This window comes from Rhizophagus irregularis, chromosome 18 (assembly GCF_026210795.1).
Source record: "Rhizophagus irregularis chromosome 18, complete sequence".
In the NCBI taxonomy this organism is placed as follows: domain Eukaryota; kingdom Fungi; phylum Glomeromycota; class Glomeromycetes; order Glomerales; family Glomeraceae; genus Rhizophagus; species Rhizophagus irregularis.
The window spans coordinates 862108-873417 of NC_089446.1; the positions used below are offsets into that span (position 1 = coordinate 862108).

An 11310-nucleotide genomic window follows, 5' to 3' on the forward strand; every position below is an offset into this window, starting at 1 on the left:
TAATATTAGAATTTTTTTTTGAACTTTAACACTTGTCAAAATAGTCCAAATCAGCCAAAATTCAACCAGCCGATTTTAGGCTAATTTATGGTCTAATGCTGGTCGAACCTTAGCTGATTTTTTGGCTGCAGTTCGCTGCCACTTGCTTAAAGTTCGGCTTAAAATTTCGGCCAAAATTCAGTTAACATTCAGAACAATTTCAGATAGCAAATTTTGGTGAATAGTTTTCTGAATGTTACTTAATTTATGTTGCAAATTTGTACTAAATTTATTTACTAATATTCAGCCACAACTCATTTTATTTAATATTCGCAATAAATCACAGCTTTATTTATAAATGCATATTACAAATAAGTATTACTAATCTACAATTCCACAATCACATAATTCATGTATTCGTATATACTTACGAATCTTGATCTTTTGGAAACCCACCGAAACTATAAAAAAAGAAAAGAACGGTTAGTAACCGTTCCATAATATTAAAAAAAAGCAAAAAAACCCAAGATTCTACTTACGAATCTTTGGTTTTTTTCTGTTTATCAGAACCTACCCGAGACACCAAACCTATAAAAAAGAAAAAAAAAGAGCGGTTATTAATAACCGTTCATAATAATATTAAAAAAAAATAAAAAATAAACCAAGATTCGTAAGTATGAATCTTTGGTTCCACTTTTCTAAAGATCCCGAAACCTACAAAAAGAAAAGAACGGTTATTAGTAAACCGTTCGTAGTAATAAAAAATAAAAATAAAAAATAAAAAAAGAACCAAGATTCGTACTTACTTATGAATCTTGGTTTTCCGTTGTTTTTCGAAAGCCCACTGAATCTAAAAAAATAAAATAAGAACGGGTTATCAGTAACCGTTCGTTAATATTATAAAAAAAAATAAAAATAAAACCAAGATTCGTACTATGAATCTTGGTTTTTTCCATTCTTCAGAAGACACCGACCTAAAAAAAAAAGAAAAAGAACAGTTAGAAAATGTTCGTAATAATAAACAAAAATAAAAAAATAAAGATTCATACCGAATCTTTAGTTTTTTCCGTTCCTTGGAAAGACGGAATCTACCCGAACCTATAAAAAAAAATCAAAAGAATGGTTAGTAACCGTTCCATAACATTAAAAAAAAAGATTCGTAAGTATATTACTTACGAATCTTTATCTTTGGGTTTTCGTTCGTTGGAAGCCCACCACACCTAAAAAAATAAAGAAAAGAACGGTATTAGTAACCGTTCATTAATAAAATTAAAAAAAAAAGAAAAAATTATAAAGTAAAGATTCGTACTTACGAATCTTTATCTTTAAGTTTTCGTTCGTCAGAAGCCCACCGCACCTAAAAAATAAAGAAAAAAACGGTTATTAGTAACCATTCGTAATAAAGAAAAAACAAAAAAAAATTATAAAGTAAAGATTCGTACTTACGAATCTTTATCTTTGGGTTTTCATTTTTCGGAAGCTCACCCGATCCTATAAAAAAAAGAAAGAATGGTTAGTAAACCATTCGTAATAATAATAAATAAATAAATAAATTAAAGATTCTTACGAATCTTTGGGTTTTTGTTCTTCAGAAGCCCACCCGATCCTATAAAAAAAAGAAAGAATGGTTAGTAAACCATTCGTAATAATAATAAATAAATAAATAAATTAAAGATTCTTACGAATCTTTGGGTTTTCATTCTTCAGAAGCCCACCTGATCCTAAAAAAAAAGAAAGAATGGTTAGTAAACCATTCGTAATAATAATAAATAAATAAATAAATTAAAGATTCTTACGAATCTTTGGGTTTTTGTTCTTCGGAAGCCCACCCGATCCTAAAAAAAAAGAAAGAATGGTTAGTAAACCATTCGTAATAATAATAAATAAATAAATAAATTAAAGATTCTTACGAATCTTTGGGTTTTCATTCTTCGGAAGCCCACCCGATCCTATAAAAAAAAAGAAAGAATGGTTAGTAAACTATTCGTAATAATAATAAATAAATAAATAAATTAAAGATTCTTACGAATCTTTGGGTTTTCGTTCTTCGGAAGCCCACCCGATCCTAAAAAAAGAAAAGAACGGTTATTAGTAAACCGTTCATATATTAAAAAAAAAACAAAAAAATTAAACCAAGATTCGTACTTACTTACGAATCTTGGTTTCTTGGTTTTCCGTTCTTTGGAAGCCCACCAGATCCTAAAAAATAGAAAAGAACGGTTATTAGTAACCGTTCGTAATATTTTTTTAAAAAAATAAAAAAAAAATCCAAGATTCTTACGAATCTTTGGAATTTTCCCATTCTTCGGAACACGGAAGCCCACCCGAACCTATAAAAAATAAAAGAACGGTTATTAGTAATCATTTGTAACATTTTTTTTTAAAAAAAATAAAAAAAAATCCAAGATTCTTACGAATCTTGGAATTTTCCCGTTCTTCGGAATACGAAAGCACACCCGAACCAGGGACGATGATTTTTTGCGGCGGTATAAAGTAAATTTTGTGTGTGGTAAAAGTAAATTTTGTGAAATTTTGTGATTTGGCCAGAATTATGCAAGGTTGGCCAACATTACGATTCATAAATTCTGGCCAAATTTAGTGTCTGCCGGAATTATAATAATTTCAAATCCTAAATCAGGCCAAAAACTTGAAAATTATCAACATTTTTATAGCCAAATTTTGTGATTTTCTGTGAAATTCTGTGATCACAAAAAATCATCGTCCCTGACCCGAACCTATAAAAAATAAAAGAACGGTTATTAGTAACTGTTCGTAATATTTTTTTTAAAAAAAAATAAAAAAAAAATCCAAGATTCTTACGAATCTTGGAATTTTCCCGTTCTTCGGAACACAGAAGCACACCCAAACCTATAAAAAATAAAAGAACGGTTATTAGTAACCGTTCGTAATATTTTTTTTAAAAAAAATAAAAAAAAATTCAAGATTCTTACGAATCTTAGAATTTTCCCGTTCTTCAGAACATCCGATCCTAAAAAAAGTAAAAAACAGTTATTAATAACCGTTCATAATATTAAAAATAAACAAAAAAAAAATAACCAAGTTTCGAACTTACGAAACTTGGTTTTTCCATACTTCGGAAGCCCACCCGAACGGCCGAACCTAAAAAAAATAAAAAAGAACGGTTAGTATTAACCGTTCATATTAAAAATATAAAAAAAAACTCCAAAGAATTCGTACTTACGAATCTTTAGGGTTTCTATACTTCAGAAGCCCACCCGAACGGCTGAACCTAAAAAAAAAGTAAAAAAAGAACGGTTAGTAACCATTCATATTAAATTAAATTAAAAAAATAAAAAATAAATAAACCAAGTTTCGTACTTACGAAACTTAGTTTTTCCATACTTCAGAAGCCCACCCGAACGGCCGAACCTAAAAAAAAAAAGTAAAAAAAGAACGGTTAGTAACCGTTCATATTAAAAAAAAATAAAATAAACTCCAAAGAATTCGTACTTACGAATCTTTGGAGTTTCTGTACTTTGGAAGCCCACCCGAAAGCTGAACCTATAAAAAAAAAGTAAAAAAAGTGAAAGGGGGAAGGGGAAGGAAGGAAAAGGGAAGGAAGGAAAAGGGGAAGGAAGGAAAAGGGGAAGAAGGGGAAACAGGGAAGGGGAACGAAGGAAAGGAAAGGGGAGGGGAAGAAAAAAATTATTAAAAGTTTAAAAAAGGATGTATAAGATGATCCTTTTTTAAACTTTTAATATGCGTAATGCGTAACGCGTAATGTTTGATTAACAAAATTAATAAATCGACTATAAATCATATATGTCGAAATTTGGCCGATTTTTAATAATTTACGAAATTTGGCCGAAATGTGTGACAGATCAGCCAATTTGTCACATGACCGAAAGTTTTGATTTCGACCAGTGTAATTAAGCCTTGGATGGCTGAACAAGCCCATCAGGGAAATCTCTCTGGAATTTTATTATTCATTTTGGCAATGGACGGGATATTCTTTAGAAAATTAAAGATTTTTTGGGTAAAAGTCATACTGCTGAGTTTCTTGCTCAACAAATACAGTTAATTATTGAAGAAATTGGCATCCAAAAATTAGCGGGTATTGTAACAGATGCTGTCATTCTGCACGAAATTTAATTTCTGGAAAATTTCCACATATTCTTAACATTTGATGCATAGCGCATTCATTAAATCTTATTACAAAAGATTTGATTAAATACATATTTGCAAAAAAAATTATTCAATGGTGTTCAGTTATTGTGACATATTTTAAAAAGTCACATAGGCCTAAAGAACTATTAGAATTAAAAATTTTAGAAAAACAAATTGATGGAAGAGGATTAAAAACATATTTGAATACAAGATGGACAACTGTTTATGAAATGTTAAATTCAATTTCATGACTGGAATTGTGTCTCAAAGAAGTTGTACAACTTTTACTATTTAATTTTTTATTTTATAATAAACAAATTACATTGTTATTAATTTTAATTTTTTTTTTTATTAAATATTCTTATAGGTTATTAATGAAAACTCTACTATTATTACAAGTGAGGCAGTCAAAACTATTATTAATTGGAAACGTGGGTTTTTTAATGATGTCTATAATTTATCAAATATCATAAAACCTTGCCGAATGTGAGTCGATGACGTTTCGAAGTAAATTTTTTAGCTAAAAAAGACAATATAAATAAAATAAATACAAAATAAAGAAAGGAACGAGTGATATATTGAAGTATAAATATCGAAGTATAAATATCGAAGTATAAATATCGAAGTATAAATATCGAAGTATAATAAATATCGAAGTATAAACCTCTTGTGATCACCAAGAATAATCATAGACACATACGATCGTCTTATCTGGATTCTCTTCATCTGACTCACTGATTTCCGGCAAGTGGTAAGATCGATTTGCCAACATTTTTAATAATTGGCGTTTTTCATAACCAATTATTCTTTCGTCACTTTTCCTATAAAGATCCTTTGCAGCCTTAATTCGACGCAATTTTTTCTTAAATGATAAATATATAAGAAAATTAGCATAAATCATTAACATGATGATAAAGGAAAAAATTCAACAATTTTACATTTTGTACGCGACTGTTGTTGTGAACTCTGCGACTGTCCTCGTCGCTTTTTCCACTTTTTTTCAGTTGTGTTTGTGATCTTCGCGACTTATGGAGGGCGCTCAACCAGTTCGTCAATTGTGCTACTGAAGGTTTATAATTCAGAAACATCGCCCTTCGAAGTTCAGGAATTAATCTACTGTGAATTTCAACATTTTTTGGACTATTAAACGTTTCGTTATCATTCAAATTGTCATTAGGTTTAATAGTTTTGAGGATCATTTTCATTTCAATCTTTAAATCGGAACAATTAGTATAAAAGTATAAAGACTGTACAATTCTGCCTAAAATTACAAAATTACAAACCCTCGCCTCCTTTTCACGTTGTTCTTCTTGTTCTTCTTTTGATTGATTTTCGGCGTAGTGTACCGTCTTCTTTACTTTTTTTGACCCATCCGATTTGAACCGTTTTGCTAACCGTTCTTCTGGAACATCAATAACATCAAGGCTTTCAGATGATGATTGTATCTGGTATTGTTCGAGTTTCGTTTTTAATTCGTTAACCTCTTCTTTCAAGTCGTCATTTTCAGAACCGAATTCTGCGTTAACACCAGCAAGAAATTTGTTATCTTCTCATAAGCAAGCTATTTCAGTGGCAACGACAGCTGTATGTTTGGTTAATTCATTATTTCGTTGTTCTAACTGTAAACACTTCACACGCAAATCGGATACTTCTTGAGATAACCTCCGATTCTCTGTATAAAAATGTAAAATTAACAAAAAAAAAAATACTAAATCTAACTGACGATATATACACGATACAGACCTGTTGATGCATCATCATCATCGCAGGTAGGTTCATTAGTTTGATATCTGACCGGAAGCTGAAGATTTTTATATCTCTCTTTTGCACTTTGGACTCGTTCATGACTTGGCGCAGCAGATGGTGGTTGAGTATTGGACGAATCTGGAAGCCGAAGATTTTTATATCTCTCTTTTACACTTTGAGCTCGTTCATGACTTGGCGCAACAGATGGTTGTTGAGTATTGGACGAATTTTTATTGATGTTAGTAGTTTGAGCTCGCTCATGAATTGGGGTGGCAGTTCCTTCAACAGCTTGTTGAATATTGGACGAACTTTTATTGATGTTAGTAGTTTGAGCTCACTCATGAATTGGCGTGGCAGTTCCTTCAACAGCTTGTTGGATATTGGACGAACTTTTATTGATGTTAGTAATCGTTTTATTTCGATTATCACTAGCCAAACCTTTTTCAGTATTTTTATTTTTTCTATTTTGGATCATTATTTTTTTTGGTTGCGAATTTTGGCTCATTATTTTTTTATTTTTTTTTTGGTTGCGAAGAGTATTAGACATTAAAACTCTAAAAAGAAAAGGTTGGTGAGAAAAAATGAAGTTTTATTTAAAAAATTAAACTTTAAGAAACTTTCGCCATCATACTGATCGAATAGTCTATTTTATTATTAATATTATTAATCGAACGATTTGAACGCAAATCGACATCATGTAATATTTATAATTTAAGTGATAGTTGATGATTTTAATAAATTTAATATAATTTAAGTATTATATCGACAATTAAACTCTAAAAAGATTAAACTCTAAAAAGAAAAAGGTTGGTGAGAAAAAATGAAGTTGTTTAAAAAATTAAACTTTAAGAAACTTTCGCCATCATACTGATCGATCGAATAGTCTATTTTATTATCAATATTATTAATCGAATGATTTATATTTATAATTTAAGTGTAGATTGATGATTTTAATAAATTTAGTATTACATCGACGCAGTTGATGATTTTATTCTAATTTAAGTATTTTAAACGAATTATATTGATATTATTGATATATTATTATCGCCGTTTTCGATTTGGTTGAATCTGCACTATGTCGATCAATTATAATAAAATTGGTGAAAACTCGTGATTTTGTAAAGTAGTACATATAAAACTTTATGCTTTGCTTATCAACATGCAAATTTTTTGTATTACGCATGATGATTGAGTTATAACGCGTATGTTTTTGTACTTTCTTTGAATTTTTTTTTCTATTTATTAGAAGATTACTAGCGATTCAACATTCGGTCCACATTATATATTGCAATCACTACAATTATAACGCTTGTTCAACTAAAGTTTTGAACTGAAATATTTATTTCTTGATAGAAAAGACCTTGTGTATGTATTTTTTAGATTTATTTCGCTTCCATTTGTTAGATTTACTTCAACATTAGGTTCTATACTATATTTATGATTATTTCTGCTTATTCAACTAAAATTTTATCTTATTTATAAATAGAAATACCTCATGCCTAAAGAATTTAGTGAGGATTTACGATGGAGAGTAGTATATTTATATACCGATGGTTTCTCTATTATAGATATTGCTAATACATTATATATGAGCAAGTCTTCTGTAACTAGAATAATAAATATTTATGAAAAATGGGCGTGTGTTACCAATCCATATAAAGGGATTTCTGGAAGAAGAAAGCTTTTCAGTAGAAATGATATGTATATACTCCAAAATCTCATTAGAGATAAAGTTAACTGGTATTTAGACGAGTTGGTGAGTGAGATGGAAAATCTTACAGGAAAAAGAGCTTCTATTGCAACACTCTGGAGATCACTTCATTATTTAGGAATTACCAGAAAAAAGGTATTGAAAATTTTAATTTTCAGAAAAAAATTAGTAACTGCATATTCTAATTATAGTTTTTTTTTTTTTATAAAGTTACAAAAAGAAGCATATGAGAGAAGTGAAATTATGCGTGCACATTATTTAGGAATTATTGGTGAGCATTATACTCCAAATCAATTAATCTTTATTGATGAAAGTGCTAAGGATGAGAGAAGTTTGTCAAGATTATATGGATATTCTCCTAGAAATATACGTGCATGCAAAAAAGTGGTATTTGTACGAGGAAAAAGATATACAATCTTGCCTGCTCTTACTTTAGATGGATTTGTTGCAGTTGATGTGTTTGAAGGGGCATGTGATAAAAATAAATTCGTTAAATTTGTACTTGATCAAGTGGTATGTAAAATTATAATATTATTTTAAAATTATAACTTATATAAATTCTCAATATTTCAATATAGGTTCCTGTAATGAATCCCTATCCTGGTAATAATAGCGTTATTATAATGGATAATGCCAGAATACATTATGATGATGATCTTATTTCGCTATTAGAAGGATTGGGATGTCACGTAATTTTTCTTCCACCTTATTCTCCTGATTATAACCCTATAGAAACAGCATTTTCAATAATTAAATCATGGATTAAACGTAATTATGATTTTATGGATGCTTGTAATGATCCAATATATGCTTTATTAATTGCATGCAGTCAAATTACACCTCAAATGGCACAATCATTTTTTAAGTCATCAATTTATTTGTAAAAAATTTATTATAAAAAATAAAATAAAATTAGAATATCAATTTTATTAGTAAACAATTTTTTATTATATTTTATAATGAAATACAAAAATATACTAATCAATCAATATCTTTGTGCTGCTTGCCTAATGTTTTTTTGCCACCCAATTTTAACAATTCCTAACTTTACCATTTGTTCATCAGTCAAATCTTTAATTGCATTTACCGTAATTTCTTCTTCTAAAAAAGCATTTTCAAATTTGGAATATACATTATTACAATTATATTTTTGATCTAAGTTAAGAAAAAATTCAGTAACTGAAGGTAATTCATGATTTGTAGTAGGTGATGATATTGGATGAATAGATGTTGGATGAATAGATGTATTTGAAGGAGAATGAGAATAAGGATATGGCATTTGAATCACAATAGGATTAACAGGTGTAGTAGATGTAGTAGACGCTATAGTTGGTATTTGTGTATCATTATTTTTGTTTACCAACGTGCCCAATACTGCATTGAATGTTGGAAATGTTGGAGGAACGTCATAAGTAGTATTTTTATTATGCTATAATTTTTATTGAGGTTAGAATTGAAATAAATGCAAAATCAATTTGCTAATAATTAAAATTACTTACAATTTCACGTGCCCAAAGCTGTAATCTAGCTGGATTTAGTTGTAAATGGCGATTTTCTTGAATAAAGCATGGTGTATTATGCATATCACACTTGTATTTTTCACATAAAGCAGCTATGATTCCCGCTCTTGTTTGTTCTTCTTTAGATAAATCATTTTCTTGAATAGCACGCGACTTTCTTTTCTTTTTAGAATTTGATAATATTCTTTGATTTCTTTCTTCATCAGAAGCTGAGGAATCACTTTTGTCAGAAGCCTGAAATTTTTAATATGAAATTAGATATTGAAAAAACTAAAAAAACAGTTGAACTTCAGAACTTTCTTACCTTTGAACGCTTTGATTTTGTTTTTTCATTTGTAGAATCATCACCAATTACAATTATTATTGACACTTTCTTGCCTGCAGCAATGATTTTCTTATAATCTTCAATAAATTCATTAAAATCCAATTTATCTTCTAATGTACTTGAAGGGCCACGCGCATTTACTGCTTTATATGACATACTGTAATCTGCTGGCTTGATATTTCTATTCTTAAGTGCTTTTTGAACAGCATTATTGATTCCTTCTATAACAGTAATATATTCAACTGGTTTAATGGTTATAGTTTTAGAAGTAGAAGTTTTCTTACCCTTCTTTTCAATAGCTATTTGTAACTTGATTTGATCAATTCCATAGTCTTCAACTTCAGAAAATTCAGAAATATCATCCTCATCTTCTCCATCAACAAGATCACTAGATTTAGTATCTTCAACATCAATAGATATACTATTCATTTTGTTAGTAGATTTTTCTAATATCTTCTCCTCTTTTTCAGCAAGTATTTTTTTTTTAGTATATATGTCTTTTCTTTTAGCTAACTTATCATTACCTTTCAATCTTTGAAATTTACTATTGCAAGTAGAACAAAAGGTGAAAGAAAATGGAATGTTAAAATTGCTATTGTATTGAAATTTTTCGTTAGCAGAAAAAAGAAATTGGTTTGTTGTTTGCAGTTCTTCGTTGGGAGTAAAAACGCGAGAATAAATTTGTTGACCGCGTTGTGGGTTGCCTACTCTTGTTAGTTTCACACTTTTATCACACTTGCAAGTGTCTAAAGTAAAACAAATTAAACACTTTTTACAAGTGTAGCAATTAGCAGGTAGATATTCACGCGTCATTTTTTGGATTTTATTGTACAAACTGCGCCAGGTACTATCCTTTTATATCATATTTTAATTGAAAATCATTTAAGAGTCACGCTTTTATTAACAAATCAAATAACTCGGGTGTTTTTGGTGTTTTCGGTAAATTTATTATAATTGATCGACATAGTACAGATTCAACCAAATCGAAAATAGCGATAACAATTAACTTTATTTCGAAAAACGTTCACAAAAATGACGAGAAAAAGATCATTATCAAGTATACTCAATGAAGAATCAGATTCTAGACCTCATGCCATACCTTCATCACGTATACAAAGAACCAGATCAGTGTCAAATATAATTGACGAAGAATCTTCAAATCAATCTTATCCTACATCATCACGTATTGGAAGGTTAGTTGCATGTAATTGTTCTGAATGTAATGGACGATTAGTAGATCCTCGTACGAAAACTATCCATGAAATTAACCAAGATTCAGAGGATGATAATTCAGAAAGAACAGAAGTACATCTAACTGATGAAGCTGAATTGCCTAGTGACGAACCATACAAAAGTGCCTCAATATTAGATGAACCACAAATGAGAGAATCAGAAGCTGAATTACCTAGTGACAAACCATACGAAAGTGCCTCAATATCAGATGAACCATGAATGAGAGAATCGGAAGCTGAATTGCCTAGTAGACAACGATCAAGAAAATATGTTCGACCGGTTATAATTGCTGAATTAGGAGATATAGTAGATGATAAATCTTCTGAATCTTCTGAATATACTACGGAGGAAGATGCAAATATCGATGATAGAAATGAATCATCTGATAATGAACCATCCAATGATGACGAATACCACAAAATTTTTGAAGATTATTCATGTTCACCTTTCAAACCATTTCAAGATTCTGATACTGAACAATCAATAAATAATCGGTTCTTATGGATATTATTATGGATCATGAGCTTCCGAACCAGGTTTAACTTACCAGAAACAGCTACAGAATCATTGATAAAATTCTTGAAGCTTGTTCTAACAGAAATCGGTAGTCCTGATTTTGACACATTTCCTGACACTTTATATCTAGCAAGAAAAGCCCTTAATCTTGA

The 11310-nt window shown here is 29.6% G+C and overlaps 4 protein-coding genes across 4 annotated transcripts; 1 reads left to right on the forward strand and 3 right to left on the reverse strand.

The window, feature by feature from the left end:
- Positions 1-406: 406 nt before the first annotated feature.
- OCT59_009811 (uncharacterized protein) lies at positions 407-1679 on the reverse strand (the record flags this gene model as incomplete). The annotated part of the gene is made up of 8 exons (XM_066132621.1): positions 407-440; positions 519-567; positions 786-829; positions 1029-1077; positions 1156-1199; positions 1293-1336; positions 1465-1470; positions 1662-1679. The coding sequence occupies 8 exons, from the start codon at positions 1677-1679 to the stop codon at positions 407-409; spliced, it is 288 nt and encodes a 95-aa protein (XP_066000247.1).
- A 2888-nt stretch (positions 1680-4567) lies between these two features.
- Positions 4568-6328, reverse strand: OCT59_009812 (uncharacterized protein; the record flags this gene model as incomplete). Its single annotated transcript, XM_066132622.1, has 6 exons — positions 4568-4627; positions 4808-4969; positions 5046-5318; positions 5391-5623; positions 5851-6141; positions 6244-6328. The coding sequence occupies 6 exons, from the start codon at positions 6326-6328 to the stop codon at positions 4568-4570; spliced, it is 1104 nt and encodes a 367-aa protein (XP_066000248.1).
- A 1020-nt stretch (positions 6329-7348) lies between these two features.
- Positions 7349-8104, forward strand: OCT59_009813 (uncharacterized protein; the record flags this gene model as incomplete). Its single annotated transcript, XM_066132623.1, has 2 exons — positions 7349-7699; positions 7775-8104. The coding sequence occupies 2 exons, from the start codon at positions 7349-7351 to the stop codon at positions 8102-8104; spliced, it is 681 nt and encodes a 226-aa protein (XP_066000249.1).
- Positions 8105-8549: 445 nt separating this feature from the next.
- Positions 8550-10222, reverse strand: OCT59_009814 (uncharacterized protein; the record flags this gene model as incomplete). The annotated part of the gene is made up of 3 exons (XM_066132624.1): positions 8550-8993; positions 9064-9318; positions 9389-10222. The coding sequence occupies 3 exons, from the start codon at positions 10220-10222 to the stop codon at positions 8550-8552; spliced, it is 1533 nt and encodes a 510-aa protein (XP_066000250.1).
- Positions 10223-11310: the final 1088 nt, after the last annotated feature.